The 21,574-nt window shown below is 44.3% G+C and overlaps 1 protein-coding gene across 1 annotated transcript in view; it reads right to left on the bottom strand.

Annotated features, from left to right (window-relative positions):
• LOC106589753 (zinc finger matrin-type protein 4) overlaps positions 1-21,574 on the bottom strand; it is a 139,511-nt gene that overhangs the window by 96,047 nt on the left and 21,890 nt on the right. The window contains exon 2 of the mRNA XM_045710423.2: positions 6,988-7,092. Within this exon, the coding sequence (XP_045566379.1) occupies positions 6,988-7,092 (105 nt within the window). The remainder of the gene's footprint in view (positions 1-6,987; positions 7,093-21,574) is intronic.

Raw genomic sequence — 21,574 nt, 5'->3', positions numbered from 1 at the left:
GTGGTAGAGAAGAGAGGGAGAGACTGATAGTGGTAGAGAAGAGAGGGAGAGACTGATAGTGGTAGAGAAGAGAGGGAGAGACTGATAGTGGTAGAGAAGAGAGGGAGAGACTGATAGTGGTAGAGAAGAGAGGGAGAGACTGATAGTGGTAGAGAAGAGAGGGAGAGACTGATAGTGGTAGAGAAGAGAGGGAGAGACTGATAGTGGTAGAGAAGAGAGGGAGAGACTGATAGTGGTAGAGAAGAGAGGGAGAGACTGATAGTGGTAGAGAAGAGAGGGAGAGACTGATAGTGGTAGAGAAGAGAGGGAGAGACTGATAGTGGTAGAGAAGAGAGGGAGAGACTGATAGTGGTAGAGAAGAGAGGGAGAGACTGATAGTGGTAGAGAAGAGAGGGAGAGACTGATAGTGGTAGAGAAGAGAGGGAGAGACTGATAGTGGTAGAGAAGAGAGGGAGAGACTGATAGTGGTAGAGAAGAGAGGGAGAGACTGATAGTGGTAGAGAAGAGAGGGAGAGACTGATAGTGGTAGAGAAGAGAGGGAGAGACTGATAGTGGTAGAGAAGAGAGGGAGAGACTGATAGTGGTAGAGAAGAGAGGGAGAGACTGATAGTGGTAGAGAAGAGAGGGAGAGACTGATAGTGGTAGAGAAGAGAGGGAGAGACTGATAGTGGTAGAGAAGAGAGGGAGAGACTGATAGTGGTAGAGAAGAGAGGGAGAGACTGATAGTGGTAGAGAAGAGAGGGAGAGACTGATAGTGGTAGAGAAGAGAGGGAGAGACTGATAGTGGTAGAGAAGAGAGGGAGAGACTGATAGTGGTAGAGAAGAGAGGGAGAGACTGATAGTGGTAGAGAAGAGAGGGAGAGACTGATAGTGGTAGAGAAGAGAGGGAGAGACTGATAGTGGTAGAGAAGAGAGGGAGAGACTGATAGTGGTAGAGAAGAGAGGGAGAGACTGATAGTGGTAGAGAAGAGAGGGAGAGACTGATAGTGGTAGAGAAGAGAGGGAGAGACTGATAGTGGTAGAGAAGAGAGGGAGAGACTGATAGTGGTAGAGAAGAGAGGGAGAGACTGATAGTGGTAGAGAAGAGAGGGAGAGACTGATAGTGGTAGAGAAGAGAGGGAGAGACTGATAGTGGTAGAGAAGAGAGGGAGAGACTGATAGTGGTAGAGAAGAGAGGGAGAGACTGATAGTGGTAGAGAAGAGAGGGAGAGACTGATAGTGGTAGAGAAGAGAGGGAGAGACTGATAGTGGTAGAGAAGAGAGGGAGAGACTGATAGTGGTAGAGAAGAGAGGGAGAGACTGATAGTGGTAGAGAAGAGAGGGAGAGACTGATAGTGGTAGAGAAGAGAGGGAGAGACTGATAGTGGTAGAGAAGAGAGGGAGAGACTGATAGTGGTAGAGAAGAGAGGGAGAGACTGATAGTGGTAGAGAAGAGAGGGAGAGACTGATAGTGGTAGAGAAGAGAGGGAGAGACTGATAGTGGTAGAGAAGAGAGGGAGAGACTGATAGTGGTAGAGAAGAGAGGGAGAGACTGATAGTGGTAGAGAAGAGAGGGAGAGACTGATAGTGGTAGAGAAGAGAGGGAGAGACTGATAGTGGTAGAGAAGAGAGGGAGAGACTGATAGTGGTAGAGAAGAGAGGGAGAGACTGATAGTGGTAGAGAAGAGAGGGAGAGACTGATAGTGGTAGAGAAGAGAGGGAGAGACTGATAGTGGTAGAGAAGAGAGGGAGAGACTGATAGTGGTAGAGAAGAGAGGGAGAGACTGATAGTGGTAGAGAAGAGAGGGAGAGACTGATAGTGGTAGAGAAGAGAGGGAGAGACTGATAGTGGTAGAGAAGAGAGGGAGAGACTGATAGTGGTAGAGAAGAGAGGGAGAGACTGATAGTGGTAGAGAAGAGAGGGAGAGACTGATAGTGGTAGAGAAGAGAGGGAGAGACTGATAGTGGTAGAGAAGAGAGGGAGAGACTGATAGTGGTAGAGAAGAGAGGGAGAGACTGATAGTGGTAGAGAAGAGAGGGAGAGACTGATAGTGGTAGAGAAGAGAGGGAGAGACTGATAGTGGTAGAGAAGAGAGGAAGAGACTGATAGTGGTAGAGAAGAGAGGGAGAGACTGATAGTGGTAGAGAAGAGAGGGAGAGACTGATAGTGGTAGAGAAGAGAGGGAGAGACTGATAGTGGTAGAGAAGAGAGGGAGAGACTGATAGTGGTAGAGAAGAGAGGGAGAGACTGATAGTGGTAGAGAAGAGAGGGAGAGACTGATAGTGGTAGAGAAGAGAGGGAGAGACTGATAGTGGTAGAGAAGAGAGGGAGAGACTGATAGTGGTAGAGAAGAGAGGGAGAGACTGATAGTGGTAGAGAAGAGAGGGAGAGACTGATAGTGGTAGAGAAGAGAGGAAGAGACTGATAGTGGTAGAGAAGAGAGGGAGAGACTGATAGTGGTAGAGAAGAGAGGGAGAGACTGATAGTGGTAGAGAAGAGAGGGAGAGACTGATAGTGGTAGAGAAGAGAGGGAGAGACTGATAGTGGTAGAGAAGAGAGGGAGAGACTGATAGTGGTAGAGAAGAGAGGAAGAGACTGATAGTGGTAGAGAAGAGAGGGAGAGACTGATAGTGGTAGAGAAGAGAGGGAGAGACTGATAGTGGTAGAGAAGAGAGGGAGAGACTGATAGTGGTAGAGAAGAGAGGGAGAGACTGATAGTGGTAGAGAAGAGAGGGAGAGACTGATAGTGGTAGAGAAGAGAGGGAGAGACTGATAGTGGTAGAGAAGAGAGGGAGAGACTGATAGTGGTAGAGAAGAGAGGGAGAGACTGATAGTGGTAGAGAAGAGAGGGAGAGACTGATAGTGGTAGAGAAGAGAGGGAGAGACTGATAGTGGTAGAGAAGAGAGGGAGAGACTGATAGTGGTAGAGAAGAGAGGGAGAGACTGATAGTGGTAGAGAAGAGAGGGAGAGACTGATAGTGGTAGAGAAGAGAGGGAGAGACTGATAGTGGTAGAGAAGAGAGGGAGAGACTGATAGTGGTAGAGAAGAGAGGGAGAGACTGATAGTGGTAGAGAAGAGAGGGAGAGACTGATAGTGGTAGAGAAGAGAGGGAGAGACTGATAGTGGTAGAGAAGAGAGGGAGAGACTGATAGTGGTAGAGAAGAGAGGGAGAGACTGATAGTGGTAGAGAAGAGAGGGAGAGACTGATAGTGGTAGAGAAGAGAGGGAGAGACTGATAGTGGTAGAGAAGAGAGGGAGAGACTGATAGTGGTAGAGAAGAGAGGGAGAGACTGATAGTGGTAGAGAAGAGAGGGAGAGACTGATAGTGGTAGAGAAGAGAGGGAGAGACTGATAGTGGTAGAGAAGAGAGGGAGAGACTGATAGTGGTAGAGAAGAGAGGGAGAGACTGATAGTGGTAGAGAAGAGAGGGAGAGACTGATAGTGGTAGAGAAGAGAGGGAGAGACTGATAGTGGTAGAGAAGAGAGGGAGAGACTGATAGTGGTAGAGAAGAGAGGGAGAGACTGATAGTGGTAGAGAAGAGAGGGAGAGACTGATAGTGGTAGAGAAGAGAGGGAGAGACTGATAGTGGTAGAGAAGAGAGGGAGAGACTGATAGTGGTAGAGAAGAGAGGGAGAGACTGATAGTGGTAGAGAAGAGAGGGAGAGACTGATAGTGGTAGAGAAGAGAGGGAGAGACTGATAGTGGTAGAGAAGAGAGGGAGAGACTGATAGTGGTAGAGAAGAGAGGGAGAGACTGATAGTGGTAGAGAAGAGAGGGAGAGACTGATAGTGGTAGAGAAGAGAGGGAGAGACTGATAGTGGTAGAGAAGAGAGGGAGAGACTGATAGTGGTAGAGAAGAGAGGGAGAGACTGATAGTGGTAGAGAAGAGAGGGAGAGACTGATAGTGGTAGAGAAGAGAGGGAGAGACTGATAGTGGTAGAGAAGAGAGGGAGAGACTGATAGTGGTAGAGAAGAGAGGGAGAGACTGATAGTGGTAGAGAAGAGAGGGAGAGACTGATAGTGGTAGAGAAGAGAGGGAGAGACTGATAGTGGTAGAGAAGAGAGGGAGAGACTGATAGTGGTAGAGAAGAGAGGGAGAGACTGATAGTGGTAGAGAAGAGAGGGAGAGACTGATAGTGGTAGAGAAGAGAGGGAGAGACTGATAGTGGTAGAGAAGAGAGGGAGAGACTGATAGTGGTAGAGAAGAGAGGGAGAGACTGATAGTGGTAGAGAAGAGAGGGAGAGACTGATAGTGGTAGAGAAGAGAGGGAGAGACTGATAGTGGTAGAGAAGAGAGGGAGAGACTGATAGTGGTAGAGAAGAGAGGGAGAGACTGATAGTGGTAGAGAAGAGAGGGAGAGACTGATAGTGGTAGAGAAGAGAGGGAGAGACTGATAGTGGTAGAGAAGAGAGGGAGAGACTGATAGTGGTAGAGAAGAGAGGGAGAGACTGATAGTGGTAGAGAAGAGAGGGAGAGACTGATAGTGGTAGAGAAGAGAGGGAGAGACTGATAGTGGTAGAGAAGAGAGGGAGAGACTGATAGTGGTAGAGAAGAGAGGGAGAGACTGATAGTGGTAGAGAAGAGAGGGAGAGACTGATAGTGGTAGAGAAGAGAGGGAGAGACTGATAGTGGTAGAGAAGAGAGGGAGAGACTGATAGTGGTAGAGAAGAGAGGGAGAGACTGATAGTGGTAGAGAAGAGAGGGAGAGACTGATAGTGGTAGAGAAGAGAGGGAGAGACTGATAGTGGTAGAGAAGAGAGGGAGAGACTGATAGTGGTAGAGAAGAGAGGGAGAGACTGATAGTGGTAGAGAAGAGAGGGAGAGACTGATAGTGGTAGAGAAGAGAGGGAGAGACTGATAGTGGTAGAGAAGAGAGGGAGAGACTGATAGTGGTAGAGAAGAGAGGGAGAGACTGATAGTGGTAGAGAAGAGAGGGAGAGACTGATAGTGGTAGAGAAGAGAGGGAGAGACTGATAGTGGTAGAGAAGAGAGGGAGAGACTGATAGTGGTAGAGAAGAGAGGGAGAGACTGATAGTGGTAGAGAAGAGAGGGAGAGACTGATAGTGGTAGAGAAGAGAGGGAGAGACTGATAGTGGTAGAGAAGAGAGGGAGAGACTGATAGTGGTAGAGAAGAGAGGGAGAGACTGATAGTGGTAGAGAAGAGAGGGAGAGACTGATAGTGGTAGAGAAGAGAGGGAGAGACTGATAGTGGTAGAGAAGAGAGGGAGAGACTGATAGTGGTAGAGAAGAGAGGGAGAGACTGATAGTGGTAGAGAAGAGAGGGAGAGACTGATAGTGGTAGAGAAGAGAGGGAGAGACTGATAGTGGTAGAGAAGAGAGGGAGAGACTGATAGTGGTAGAGAAGAGAGGGAGAGACTGATAGTGGTAGAGAAGAGAGGGAGAGACTGATAGTGGTAGAGAAGAGAGGGAGAGACTGATAGTGGTAGAGAAGAGAGGGAGAGACTGATAGTGGTAGAGAAGAGAGGGAGAGACTGATAGTGGTAGAGAAGAGAGGGAGAGACTGATAGTGGTAGAGAAGAGAGGGAGAGACTGATAGTGGTAGAGAAGAGAGGGAGAGACTGATAGTGGTAGAGAAGAGAGGGAGAGACTGATAGTGGTAGAGAAGAGAGGGAGAGACTGATAGTGGTAGAGAAGAGAGGGAGAGACTGATAGTGGTAGAGAAGAGAGGGAGAGACTGATAGTGGTAGAGAAGAGAGGGAGAGACTGATAGTGGTAGAGAAGAGAGGGAGAGACTGATAGTGGTAGAGAAGAGAGGGAGAGACTGATAGTGGTAGAGAAGAGAGGGAGAGACTGATAGTGGTAGAGAAGAGAGGGAGAGACTGATAGTGGTAGAGAAGAGAGGGAGAGACATAGTGGTAGAGAAGAGAGGAAGAGACAGAGTGGTAGAGAACGTTCACCGGACGTGCTTGTTGCACCCTCGACAACTACTATGATTATTATTATTTGACCATGCTGGTCATTTATGAACATTTTAACATTTTAACATTTTGACCATGTTCTGTTATAATCTCCACCCTGCACAGCCAGAAGAGGACTGGCCACCCCTCATAGCCTGGTTCCTCTCTAGGTTTCTTCCTAGGTTTTTGGCCTTTCTAGGGAGTTTTTCCTAGGGAGTTTTTCCTAGCCACCGTGCTTCTTTCACATGCTTTGCTTGCTGTTTGGGGTTTTAGGCTGGGTTTTTGTACAGCACTTTGAGATATCAGCTGATGTACGAAGGGCTATATAAAATTAAATTTGATTTGATTTGATTTAGAAGAGAGGGAGGGACGAATGAGTGGTGGATTGTGAAACAAACATGTAGAAAGTGAATATGTAGAAAGTGATCATGGAGAAGACAGAAAGAAAGAGGAGAGGGTGGGAGGGAGAAAGATAAGAGGGAAAACATTGACAGGTAATGCTGGGCCTGGGTCTGAGTCTGAGATGCACTAGGGACACACACACACACACACACACACACACACACACACACACACACACACACACCTGCAGTGTGATGGACAGAGGAGCAGGCAGGGAGTCAGGCAGGGAGAGGATGGTATTTGACTCCCAGGGGAATGATCTAACTGGGGCAGTGGAGCAGCATGACTGGACTGGACTCAGGCATGTTATCACCCACTAGCAGCACTCCATTATCTATCCATCCATCCTTCTACCTGGCACTGTCTCTCTCCCTCTCATGGTAAATCCCTGCACCACACTCTCCCCTCTTGATTACCCCACACTCATACCCCTGCCCTCGTCCTCTCGCTCAGGCCTCTTCCTCTCTGTGTGTGTGTGTCTGTGTCTGTGTGTGTGTGTGTGTGTGTGTGTGTGTGTGTGTGTGTGTGTGTGTGTGTGTGTGTGTGTGTGTGTGTGTGTGTGTGTGTGTGTGTGTGTGTGTGTGTGTGTCTGTGTGTGTGTGTGTGTGTGTGTGTGTGTGTGTGTGTGTGTGTGTGTGTGTGTGTGTGTGTGTGTGTGTGCGTGCGTGTGTGATGTAGACTCACCTCATAGTGTGCTGTGCGTTGCGACTCGGAGATAAGTTGGGCATTACAGATGTTGCAGTAACTCTCTGTGAACAGTCCTCCTTCCACCACCCCAGCCGACTTCATCTTTAGACACGCACACACACAAACACACACACACACACAGAATAAACCAATACGCCCTCTTGCCAGGATACAGTGCATACACACAGCTACTACACACCAAATCACAATGTGTCAAAATCGGAATATTCTAGAACAAATCCAACCAAATTAGTCAGAAAACCAACTTCATTAGTCAGAAAACACCAGGGCCGTGTGTATCAAGGATGCAGATTTAGGTTCAGGGACCCCCTATCCATCTGCAAAACTATGTACGTGAAAAATACACTTTGATTGGGATATTAATTGTATCATAAGCATGGTGTCAATGTGTTGTAGATCAGTTGTACAACTTGATTGTGCACGGGGCCAGAGAGACCAACACATCAGAATGTGTTGTAGATCAGTTGTACAACTTGATTGTGCACGGGGCCAGAGAGACAAACACATCAGAATGTGTTGTAGATCAGTTGTACAACTTGATTGTGCACGGGGCCAGAGAGACAAACACATCAGAATGTGTTGTAGATCAGTTGTACAACTTGATTGTGTACGGGGCCAGAGAGACCAACACATCAGAATGTGTTGTAGATCAGTTGTACAACTTGATTGTGCACGGGGCCAGAGAGACCAACACATCAGAATGTGTTGTAGATCAGTTGTACAACTTGATTGTGCACGGGGCCAGAGAGACCAACACATCAGAATGTGTTGTAGATCAGTTGTACAACTTGATTGTGCACGGGGCCAGAGAGACCAACACATCAGAATGTGTTGTAGATCAGTTGTACAACTTGATTGTGTACGGGGCCAGAGAGACCAACACATCAGAATGTGTTGTAGATCAGTTGTACAACTTGATTGTGCACGGGGCCAGAGAGACCAACACATCAGAATGTGTTGTAGATCAGTTGTACAACTTGATTGTGCACGGGGCCAGAGAGACCAACACATCAGAATGTGTTGTAGATCAGTTGTACAACTTGATTGTGCACGGGGCCAGAGAGACCAACACATCAGAATGTGTTGTAGATCAGTTGTACAACTTGATTGTGCACGGGGCCAGAGAGACCAACACATCAGAATGTGTTGTAGATCAGTTGTACAACTTGATTGTGCACGGGGCCAGAGAGACCAACACATCAGAATGTGTTGTAGATCAGTTGTACAACTTGATTGTGTACGGGGCCAGAGAGACCAACACATCAGAATGTGTTGTAGATCAGTTGTACAACTTGATTGTGCACGGGGCCAGAGAGACCAACACATCAGAATGTGTTGTAGATCAGTTGTACAACTTGATTGTGCACGGGGCCAGAGAGACAAACACATCAGAATGTGTTGTAGATCAGTTGTACAACTTGATTGTGCACGGGGCCAGAGAGACCAACACATCAGAATGTGTTGTAGATCAGTTGTACAACTTGATTGTGCACGGGGCCAGAGAGACCAACACATCAGAATGTGTTGTAGATCAGTTGTACAACTTGATTGTGTACGGGGCCAGAGAGACCAACACATCAGAATGTGTTGTAGATCAGTTGTACAACTTGATTGTGCACGGGGCCAGAGAGACCAACACATCAGAATGTGTTGTAGATCAGTTGTACAACTTGATTGTGCACGGGGCCAGAGGGACCAACACATCAGAATGTGTTGTAGATCAGTTGTACAACTTGATTGTGCACGGGGCCAGAGAGACCAACACATCAGAATGTGTTGTAGATCAGTTGTACAACTTGATTGTGCACGGGGCCAGAGAGACCAACACATCCCTATGAGTCTATTTTTTATTTGACCTTTATTTAACTAGGCAAGTCAGTTAAGAACAAATTCTTATTTACTATGACGACCTACACCGGCCAAACCCGGACAACGCTCCCGATTACTGCCGGTTGTGAAACAACCTGGAATCGAACCAGGGTGTCTGTAGTGACGCCTCAAGCACTGAGATGCAGTGTCTTAGACCGCTGCGCCACTCGGGAGTCTATAAAACCCCTTTATTAGAGACAGGAATTAACATGAGATGAGCTCTTGGACCTGAAACCTGTTAGAGTCAATAATGAGAGACTGATTCATGGTCAAATTACACCCTTATTCCCCTTATAGTGACTCTAATCAAATTACACCCTTATTCTCCTTATAGTGACTCTAATCAAATTACACCCTTATTCCCCTTATAGTGACTCTAATCAAATTACACCCTTATTCCCCGTATAGTGACTCTAATCAAATTACACCCTTATTCCCCTTATAGTGACTCTAATCAAATTACACCCTTATTCCCCTTATAGTGTCTCTAATCAAATTACACCCTTATTCCCCGTATAGTGACTCTAATCAAATTACACCCTTATTCCCCTTATAGTGACTCTAATCAAATTACACCCTTATTCCCCTTATAGTGTCTCTAATCAAATTACACCCTTATTCTCCTTATAGTGACTCTAATCAAATTACACCCTTATTCCCCTTATAGTGACTCTAATCAAATTACACCCTTATTCCCCTTATAGTGACTCTAATCAAATTACACCCTTATTCTCCTTATAGTGACTCTAATCAAATTACACCCTTATTCCCCTTATAGTGACTCTAATCAAATTACACCCTTATTCCCCTTATAGTGTCTCTAATCAAATTACACCCTTATTCCCCGTATAGTGACTCTAATCAAATTACACCCTTATTCCCCGTATAGTGACTCTAATCAAATTACACCCTTATTCCCCTTATAGTGACTCTAATCAAATTACACCCTTATTCTCCTTATAGTGACTCTAATCAAATTACACCCTTATTCCCCGTATAGTGACTCTAATCAAATTACACCCTTATTCTCCTTATAGTGACTCTAATCAAATTACACCCTTATTCCCCTTATAGTGACTCTAATCAAATTACACCCTTATTCCCCTTATAGTGACTCTAATCAAATTACACCCTTATTCCCCTTATAGTGACTCTAATCAAATTACACCCTTATTCCCCTTATAGTGACTCTAATCAAATTACACCCTTATTCCCCTTATAGTGACTCTAATCAAATTACACCCTTATTCCCCTTATAGTGTCTCTAATCAAATTACACCCTTATTCTCCTTATAGTGACTCTAATCAAATTACACCCTTATTCTCCTTATAGTGACTCTAATCAAATTACACCCTTATTCCCCTTATAGTGACTCTAATCAAATTACACCCTTATTCCCCGTATAGTGACTCTAATCAAATTACACCCTTATTCCCCGTATAGTGACTTTAATCAAATTACACCCTTATTCCCCATATAGTGACTCTAATCAAATTACACCCTTATTCTCCTTATAGTGACTCTAATCAAATTACACCCTTATTCCCCTTATAGTGACTCTAATCAAATTACACCCTTATTCCCCTTATAGTGACTCTAATCAAATTACACCCTTATTCCCCGTATAGTGACTCTAATCAAATTACACCCTTATTCCCCTTATAGTGACTCTAATCAAATTACACCCTTATTCCCCGTATAGTGACTCTAATCAAATTACACCCTTATTCCCCGTATAGTGACTCTAATCAAATTACACCCTTATTCCCCTTATAGTGACTCTAATCAAATTACACCCTTATTCTCCTTATAGTGACTCTAATCAAATTACACCCTTATTCCCCGTATAGTGACTCTAATCAAATTACACCCTTATTCCCCTTATAGTGACTCTAATCAAATTACACCCTTATTCCCCTTATAGTGACTCTAATCAAATTACACCCTTATTCCCCGTATAGTGACTCTAATCAAATTACACCCTTATTCCCCTTATAGTGACTCTAATCAAATTACACCCTTATTCCCCTTATAGTGTCTCTAATCAAATTACACCCTTATTCCCCGTATAGTGACTCTAATCAAATTACACCCTTATTCCCCTTATAGTGACTCTAATCAAATTACACCCTTATTCCCCGTATAGTGACTCTAATCAAATTACACCCTTATTCCCCTTATAGTGACTCTAATCAAATTACACCCTTATTCCCCGTATAGTGACTCTAATCAAATTACACCCTTATTCCCCGTATAGTGACTCTAATCAAATTACACCCTTATTCCCCTTATAGTGACTCTAATCAAATTACACCCTTATTCTCCTTATAGTGACTCTAATCAAATTACACCCTTATTCCCCGTATAGTGACTCTAATCAAATTACACCCTTATTCCCCTTATAGTGACTCTAATCAAATTACACCCTTATTCCCCTTATAGTGACTCTAATCAAATTACACCCTTATTCCCCGTATAGTGACTCTAATCAAATTACACCCTTATTCCCCTTATAGTGACTCTAATCAAATTACACCCTCATTCTCCTTATAGTGACTCTAATCAAATTACACCCTTATTCCCCGTATAGTGACTCTAATCAAATTACACCCTTATTCTCCTTATAGTGACTCTAATCAAATTACACCCTTATTCCCCTTATAGTGACTCTAATCAAATTACACCCTTATTCCCCTTATAGTGACTCTAATCAAATTACACCCTTATTCCCCGTATAGTGACTCTAATCAAATTACACCCGTATAGTGCACTGCATAGGGAATAGGGTATCAAACAGCATAGGGAATAGGGTGTCACACAACATAGGGAATAGGGTGCCATTAGAGACAAAGACTGAGACAGGCACTAGTCTAACTGTATGTAGGGAACGGAGAAAGACAGAGAATACACACACACACACACACACACACACACACACACACACACACACACACACACACACACACACACACACACAGCCTTGTATAACTAACCTCGTGGGGACACACAATTTGGTCCCATTCAAAATCCTATTTTCCCTAACCCCTAACCCTACCCTAACCCTAACCTTAACCCAGAAATAGCATTTGACCTTGTGGCGACCAACAAAATGTCCCCAGTTGGTCAATGTTTTGTCAGTTTACTATTCTTCTGGGGACTTCTGGTACACACACTCAGCCTCAATGCACAACTAGCTGCTGCACAGACACACGCACACACACGCACACACACACGCACACACACACACACACACGCACGCACGCGCACACACGCACACGCACACGCACACACACACGCACGCACAAACAATTAACCCTTCACTTCTCTTAGCTCTCATCACAGTAGAGTGGACAATCTCATAATATAAAGCAGCTCGTAAGAATAGAATCGAAGAGAATAAAATAGATCCTCATTATCTAATTGAACTTGGTCGACTCATTAACACTTAGCTACAGCACTCCAAAGTATTGGGGGGGAGGGGGGTGTCTATGTTTAGATAGATGCTGTTTAGAACATACATTCTCTGTCATGTACTTTAGAATAGGAAATGAGGTAGACATGTCAGTTCTATACATGACATTTCTACCTGCACATTGCTTCCACCAGAAAGAGACAGAGGGAAAGTCACTCAAGTCAGCATCTTTTTGATCCAAATGATAATTGTTTGCTCCATTGAGGAGATGCAGAACGTAGTGATGGAAACACTTATGAGAGAGGTGAAGGTGAGAAAGGTGAAGTTGAAAACAATGACAAGCATCATTCTACTCAATACAGAATACAGGCCAATCAAAGCATCTCTCATATTCTGTAGTTAAATAACTTACATTGACTCTCGATTGACAGGCAAGAACCAACCGACCTGCAAATGAAACATTATCATTTCATCTCTTCGTTAATTAAGATGACGTCACAAACTTCATCATCTGCCAAAATATCTCAACTCCCCCTGTGGGTATAACATGTTGCATGGAGCTCTGGGTAGACTGACTCATTTATGAAGCCAATCTGTGACGAGATGAATGACTAGATAGTGGGAGAGAGAGGGGGGAGAGAGACAGAGAGAGAGACGGAAAGAGAGAGAGAGGGAGGGAGGGAGGGAGGGAGGGAGGGAGGGAGGGAGGGAGGGAGGGAGGGAGGGAGGGAGGGAAAGGGTGGGAAGGGGAGAGAGACAGAGAGGGAGGGAGGGAGGGAGGGAGGGAGGGAGGGAGGGAGGGAGGGAGGGAGGGAGGGGGGAGAGAAAGGGTGGGAAGGGGAGAGAGACAGAGAAGGAGGGGAGAGAGAGGGCGGGTGAGAGAGAAAAATGGAGAGAAAGAATCGTTAGATAGCTAGTGAGAGAAACAGAACACTAGCAGGGATGTCGGATGACGCCATACAATCACAAATTCTTTAAATAGGTTAAACAACAGAAATGAGCTAAATACAGTGCCTTCGGAAAGTAATACGACCCTTTTACTTTTCCACATTTTTTATGTTACAGCCTTATTCTAAAATGGATAGAATAGTTTTATTTCCCACATCAATCCACACACAATTCCCTGTAATGACAAAGCAGAACATTTTTTTTTTGTTGTTGCACATTTACATAAGTATTCAGACCCTTTACTCAGTACTTTATTGAAGCACCTTTGGCAGTGATTACAGCCTTGAGTCTTCTTGGGTTTGATGCTACAAGCTTGACACACCTGTATTTAGGGAGTTTCTCCCATTCTCCTCTGCAGATCCTCTCAATCTCTGTCAGGTTGGATGGGGAGCATCACTGCACAGCTATTTTCAGGTCTCTCCAGAGATGTTAGATCAGGTTCAAGTCTGGGCTCTGGCTGGGACACTCAAGGACATTCATAGACTTGTCCCAAAGCCACTCTTGTGTTGTCTTGGCTGTGTGCTTAGGGTCGTTGTCCTGTTGGAAGGTGAACCTTCGCCCTAGTCTGAGGTCCTGAGCGCTCTGAAGCAGGTTTTCATCAAGGATCTCTCTGTACTTTGCTCCGTTCATCTTTCCCTCGATCCTGACTAGTCTCCCAGTCCCTGCCACTGAAAACATCCCCACAGCATAATGCTGCCACCACCATGCTTCACCGTAGGGATGATGCCAGGTTTCCTCCAATGGTGACGCTTGGCATTCAGGCAAAATAGTTAAATCTTGGTTTCATCAGACCAGCGCAAGCGGGCTGTCATGTGCCTTTTACTGAGGAGTGGCTTCCGTCTGGCCACTCTACCATAAAGGTATGATTAGTGGAGTGCTTCTGGAAGGTTCTCCCATCTCCACAGAGGAACTCTGGAGCTCTATTAGAGTGACCATTGGGTTCTTGGTCATCTCCCTGACCAAGGCCCTTCTCCCCCAATTGCTCAGTTTGGCCGTGAGGCCAGCTCTAGGAAGAGTCTTGGTGATTCCATACTTCTTCCATTTAAGAATGATGGAGTCCACTGTGTTCCTGGGGACCTTGAATGCTGCAGAAACTCCCCAGATCTGTGCCTCAACACAATCCTCCAAGACTTAGGTCTCTCTTTATGTAGTGTTGTGTTGTCTCTCTTGTCGTGATGTGTGTTTTGTCCTATATTTTATTTATTTTTTAATCCCAGCCCCCGCAGGAGGCCTTTTGCCTTTTGGTAGGCCGTCATTGTAAATAAAAAATTGTTCTTAACTGACTTGCCTAGTTAAATAAAGATTAAATAAAAAAAATAGAAATCCTGTCTCGGAGCTCCACAAACAATTCCTACGACCTCATGGCTTGGTTTTTGCTCTGACAAGCACTGTCAACTGTGGGACCTTATATAGACAGGCGTGTGCCTTCCCAAATCATGTTCAATCAATTTAATTTACCACAGGTGGACTCCAATCAAGTTGTAAAAACATCTCAAGGATGATCAATAGAATCAAGATGCACCTGATCTCATAGCAAAAGGGTCTGAATACTTATGTAAATAAGGTATTTCCATTTTATTTATTTTTAAATGAGCAAAATCTAAAAACCTGTTTTCACTTTGTCATTTTGGCTTTCTGTGTGTACATTGATGATGACAAAAAAAAATTCATCCATTTTAGACTTCTGCTGTAATGTAACAAAATGTGGGAAAAGTCAAGGGGTCTGAATACTTTCCGAAGGCACTGTGCATGCTAATTGTCGCACCATCAGCGAAGATTGCTCAATGAATTGGTTAAATAACAACTAAAAGAGCAGCGGAAGAGGAGAAGTCCGCCTGGGGCCTTGGGCATCTGGAAACTGAATGGACTATAATAGTATTCTGTTTCAAGACCACATCAACAGATTAACCCCTGACTAAACCGTCACACACACTCGCACGCACACATGTCCTTGGCACGCAAGCACACAAAGGCAGGCAGAGACATGCACACACGCACACCGGATGTCCCTTTTGTTCTGTCTGATAAATGGTAAAAGTTTGGGTCTTTTTTTCACCACATTTAAATATTAATAGATATTAAATATTTCATATTAATAACAGTAAGTGGCTACCCAGGGTAGAAGAAGCAGTGTTTCTTTAGAGAGTGTTGAGATACGCTGCTTCATTCCTCTGGGGAGGTTCACACACTCAGTATCTGTACGGTAGTACAAAACTACTTTTCACCTTATATGGTTTGAAATACTGTACTGGCCATATCATTGCAAACAGTGGTTCCCAAACTTGTTCACTTTGTGACCCTGAAAAATGGAAAATTCAAGTTTGCAGATACCACCAAAAAATATGTAGGACATGGGGTGCTTATCTAGGTGAGGTAATACCCTGAATTGAAAAAGTATTGCACGTTAAAAAGTGGACTGCACAAATTTTTTGAAAGACGAAGAACTCAGTATAGCCTCCAATACAAAACAATGTCCCTAGCAACATTCAGAGACTTAGCTGTAAGAGGGAGAGAGAGAGAGAGAGAGAGCGAGAGTGAGAGCATGCGAGAGAGAGTGAGAGATAGAGAGCGAGAGATAGAGAGCGAGAGATAGAGAGAGAGAGAGAGAGAGAGAGAGATAGAGAGCACGAGAGAGAGAGAGAGAGAGAGAGAGAGAGAGAGAGAGAGAGAGAGAGAGAGAAAACAGCAGGTGGTAGTGAAGTCTGGAGGTTTTCTATCAAAGTCCTCTCTCCTCCTTCTTTTCTCTCTTTAAACATCCCTCCATCCTCTCCTCTGCCTCCCCTCTTCTCTCCATCACTGTTGAAGAGTGTGTGTGTGTGTGTGTGTGTGTGTGTGTGTGTGTGTGTGTGTGTGTGTGTGTGTGTGTGTGTGTGTGTGTGTGTGTGTGCGCGCGCGCGCGCGCGCGCGCGTGTGTGTGTGTGTGTGTGTGTGTGTGTGTGTGTGTGTGTGTGTGTGTGTGTATGTGTTTATGTGTATGTGTGTGTGTGTCCTCGCATTTGTGCATGCTTTTATATGTGTGCAATGGGACTAAGAGGCCTTTCTAATGGTAGGAGTAATGAGAGAAATAAACAACATTTATAATGCCTTAAAGGGGCAATCTGCAGTTGCTACATCCATTGTTGTATGATACAGTCCCTACAGAAATTATTCATACCCCTTGACTTATTTCACATTTTGCTGTGAAATACACACAATACCCCATAATGCAGCGTTTCCCAAACTCGGTCCTAGGGACGCCAAGGGGTGCATATTTAGTTTTCTGCCCTAGCACTACGCATCTGATTCAAATTATCAAAGCTTGATCAGTAGTTGATCATTTGAATCAGCTGTGTAGTGCTAAAAAACGTTTGGTTACTGGCCCAATGCTCTAGCCGCTAGGCTACCTGCTACCGAGCAAAGACTTTCACATTCTTGTTCTGAAGCCATTCCAGCATTGCTTAGGCTGTATGCTTGGGGTCCTTGTTCTGTTGGAACATACAGTACCAGTCAAAAGTTTGGACACTCCTTCTCATTCAAGGGTTTTTCATTATTTTTACAATTTTCGAGATTGTAGAATAATAGTGAAGACATCAAAACTATGAAATAACACATATGGAATCATGTAGTAACCAAAAAAGTGTTAAACACTGTGTAAGGGCTATTTGACCAAGAAGGAGAGTGATGGAGTGCTGCATCAGATGACCTGCCCTCCACAATCACCTGACCTCAACCCAAATGAGATGGTTTGGGATGAGTTGGAATGCAGAGTGAAGGAAAAGCAACCAACAAGTGCTCAGCATATGTGGGAACTCCTTCAAGACTGTTGGAAAAGCATTTGTCATGAAGCTGGTTGAGAGAATGCCAAGAGTGTGCAAAGCTGTCATCAAGGCAAAGGGTGGCTACTCTGAAGAATCTCAAATATTAAATATATTTTGTTTTGATGTCTTCACTATTATTCTACAATGTAAGAAACAGTAAAAATAAAGAAAAAACATTGAATGAGTAGGTGTGTCCAAACTTTTGACTGGAACTGTAAATCTTTGCACCAGTCTAAGGTCACTTGCACTCTGAAGCAGGTTCTCATCAAGGATTTGCCTGTATTTCAAATCAAATCAAATTGTATATCACATGCACCGAATACAACAGGTGTAGACCTTACAGTGAAATGCTTAATTACAAGCCCTAACCAACAATGCCGTTAAAAAAATAAAAAATAAATGTAAAATAATTGTGAGGCTATATACAGGGTGTAATAATGGAGCTGTGAGTAGGAAGCAGGTGCAGGTGAAACATTTAATAAAACAACAAAACCAGGAACGAGACAATTCCATGTGGCTACAAGCCGGTAAACAAAAACAATACCAACTGGTGAATGAACATAAGCGCGTGACATATAAAGTAAATTATGGAAGGAAATGATGAAGGTAATGAAGTCCAGATGTGAATCATAATGATTAATAGGTGCGAGTAATGATGAGCGTAATCTGTGCGTAATGATGAATCCCAGGACCGGTGGTTAGTATTCCGGCGACGTTGTATGGCGAAGGGGAGGAGCAGGAGAAGATGTGACACAGGGGGTATTGGTACAGAGTCAATGTGCGGGGGCAAGAGTTAGTCGAGGTAATTGAGGTAAAATGTACATGTAGGTAGTGTTATTAAAGTGACTATGCATAGATAATAACAGAGAGTAGCAGTAGTGTAAAATACAGGGGGGGGGGGCAATGCAAATAGTCTGGGTAGCCATTTGTTTAGATGTTCAGGAGTCTTATGGCTTTGGGGTAGAAGCTGTTTAGAAGCCACTTGGACCTAGACCTGGCACTCCGGTACCTCTTGCCATGCGGTAGCAGAGAGAACAGTCTATGACTTGGGTGGCTGGAGTACTAGACAATTTTTAGGGCCTTCCTCTGACACCGCCTGGTATAGAGGTCCTGGACAGCAGGAAGCTTAGCCCCAGTGATGTACTGGGCCGTACGCATTACCCTCTGTAGTGCTTTGCGGTCGGAGGCCGAGCAGTTGCCATACCAGGCAGTGATGCAACCAGTCAGGATGCTCTCGAGGTTGCAGCTGTAGAACCTTTAGAGGATCTGAGGACCCATGCCAAATCTTTTCAGTCTCCTGAGGGGAAATAGGTTTTGTCGTGCCCTCTTCATGACCTTCTTGGTGTAATTGGACCATTCTAGTTTGTTGTTGATGTGGACACCAAGGAACTTGAAGCTCTCAACCTGCTCCACTAGAGCCCCGTCGATGTGAATGGGAGCGTCCTCGGCCCTCCTTTTCCTGCAGTCCACAATAATCTCCCTAGTCTTGATCACGTTGAGGAAGAGGTTGTTGTGCTGGCACCACAAGGCCAGGTCTCTGACCTCCTCCCAATAGGCTGTCTCGTCATTGTCGGTGATCAGGCCTACCACCGTTGTTTTGTCAGCAAACTTAATGATGGTACAGGAGGGGACTGAGCACGCACCCGAGAGGCCCCCGTGTTGAGGATCAGCGTGGCGGATGTGTTGTTACCTACCCTTACCACCTGGGGGCGGCCCGTCAGGAAGTCCAGGATACAGTTGCAGAGGGAGGTGTTTAGTCCCAAGGTCCTTAGCTTAGTGATGAGCTTTGAGGGCAGTATGGTGTTGAACGCTGAGCTGTAGTCAATGAATAGCATTCTCACATAGGTGTTCCTTTTGTCCAGGTGGGAAAGGGCAGTGTGGAGTGCAATAGAGATTGCATCATCTGTAGATCTGGTAAGGCGGTATGCACATTGGAGTGGGTCTAGGGTTTGTGGGATGATGGTGTTGATGTGAGCCTTGACCAGCCCTTCAAAGCATTTCATGGCTACAGACGTGAGTGCTCCGGGTCGGTAGGCATTTAGGCAGGTTACCTTAGTGTTCTTGGGTACAGGGACTATGGGGGTCTGCTTGAAACATGTTGGTATTACAGACTCAGACAGGGAGGGGTTGAACATTTCAGTGAAGACACTTGCCAGTTGGTCAGCGCATGCTCGGAGTACACATCCTGGTAATCCATCTGGTCCTGCGGCCTTGTGAATGTTGACCTGTTTAAAGGTCTTGCTCACATCGGCTGCGGACAGCGTGATCACACAGTCGTCCGTTTGGCTCCAGTCATTGTTCACTCTATCCTTACCAGTCTCCCAGTCCCCATTGCCTGATGCTGCCACCACCATGTTTCACGGTAGATATGGTGTTAGATGGGTGATGAGCTGTGCCTGGTTGTCTCCAGACATAGCTCTTTGCATTCAGGCCAAATAGTTACATTTGTATCTCATGTCAGAGTGATCATTGGGTTCTTGGTCACCTCCCTGACCAAGGTTGCTCAGTTTGGTCAGATCCAGGCAGAGTCTGGGTAGATACATATTTTTGGAGACCATTGTGCTCTTGGAAACTTTCAACACTCTAGAAATAGTTTTATACCCTTCTAAAGATATATGCCTCATCACAATTCTATCTCGGCGATAGACAGTCCAGACAGTTCCTTGGACTTCATGGTATAGTTTCTGCTCTGACATGCACTCTCAACTGAGGGACCTTACGGGCGGCAGGTAGCTTAGCGGTTAAAGTGTTGAGCCAGTAACCGAATGGTTGCTGGTTCGAATACCTGAGCCAACGAGGTAAAACATCTACTGATGTGCCCTTGAGTAAGGCACCTAACCCTACTTTGCACCAGGGGCCCTGTACTACTCTGGCTGACCCTGTAAAACAACACATTTCACTGCACCTGTCTGGTGTATGTGACAATAAAGACTTAAATATAGACAGCTGTGTTTCTTTATAAATCATGTCCAAACAATTGAATTGGTCACAAGTGGACTCCAATCAAGTTGTAGTGACATCTCAAGGATGATCGACAGAAACTGGGTGCACCTGAGCTCAATTTAGAGTGCCATAGAAAAGAGGTGTAAAAACTTCTGTAAATTAGATATTCATTCAATAAATATACAAACATTTCTAAAAACATGTTTTCACTCTGCCATTATGGTGTATTGTGCATAGATGGGTGAGACACAACTATATTTAATCAAATTTGAATTCAGGAAAAATGTGGAATAAGTCAAGGGGTATGAATACTTTCTGAAGGCACTGTATATACCCACTGATGATTCTTGAAGAATATATCTTATATTTACAATGCCTCATGAGCTTAGTACAATTGTCGTACCCCATCAGAACCCAAAATATTAGCTTGTTTTACTCCAATGTTTCTAAACATTGTAAATGTAAACTAACACTGCATGTAGCCTATAGAAATGCTTAAACTATAATTTTGATATCTTGGATGGTCAGTCCTTGCATCCATAGCTCTGTCCATGAATTTCTCCAGGCCCATCCCCAAGTATTTTACCAAAACAGAGGTGGGGTGGCACTTTGTTAATGTTTCAACTGCGGATTAACCCTTTAAAGAAATCCATTACTAATTGTATGTTATGAATATGGCTACTTTTAAAAAGAACAAAGTTGTTTTGCTTATCACCATTTAATTACTGTTTTTTGTAATTGTTATCTTGGAGCTATTTGAAAAAGTTTCAAAACATGACTGAAAGAAATCATTGGATACACTTCTATAAAGCAGTCCCACAAGTCAACAGAAAGAGAGGTGGCAGAAAACAACACCGGTGATGTCACTTCCTCTCAGACCTAGTTACTGTTACACTTACGCCCTGGTTACAATACACACAGCCAATTATTATACGCACATTATTCACACACGTGCACAGACTACCCTCATACATGTGGACACACACGTCAAGATCACACTGTGTATCACACTGTGCAAGTTATGAGAATAAAACTCCTTGTTAGCCTTGTGGTTCAGTGTGAGAGCTGCTGGGTAAAAATAGTTACATCACTGAGAGATAGAGTAATGATGGTCACACACACCCACCACACACACACACCCACCACACGCACACGCACACGCACACACACAAACAAACACAGCGTTAGCGCTCTGCTTCTGCTCAAAAGTTATGTCTGCTTACAATTAATGTGTGTGTAAGTGTGTGTGTGTATGTGTACCCTATTATTAATATAACGGCAATATTATCACAATAACACATCTATATTGACATACAGTGCATTCGGAAAGTATTCAGACCCCTTCCCCATTTCCCCATTTTGTTACGTTACAGCCTTTTTCCCACATTAAATTCATGTTTTTCCTCATCAATGTACAGACAATACCCCATAATGACAAAGTGAAAACAGGTTTTTATAAATCTTTGCCATTGATCATCCTTAAGATGTTTCTACAACTTGATTGGAGTCAACCTGTGTTAAATTCAATTGTTACACATGATTTGGAAAGGCACACGCCTGTCTATATAAGTTCCTACAGTTGACAGTGCATGT

The sequence above is a fragment of the Salmo salar genome, chromosome 28 (assembly GCF_965601325.2).
Source record: "Salmo salar chromosome 28, fSalSal1, whole genome shotgun sequence".
NCBI lineage: Eukaryota > Metazoa > Chordata > Actinopteri > Salmoniformes > Salmonidae > Salmo > Salmo salar.
Note: the sequence above shows the minus strand (reverse complement) of the source record. Positions and strands in the feature narration are given on the sequence as shown.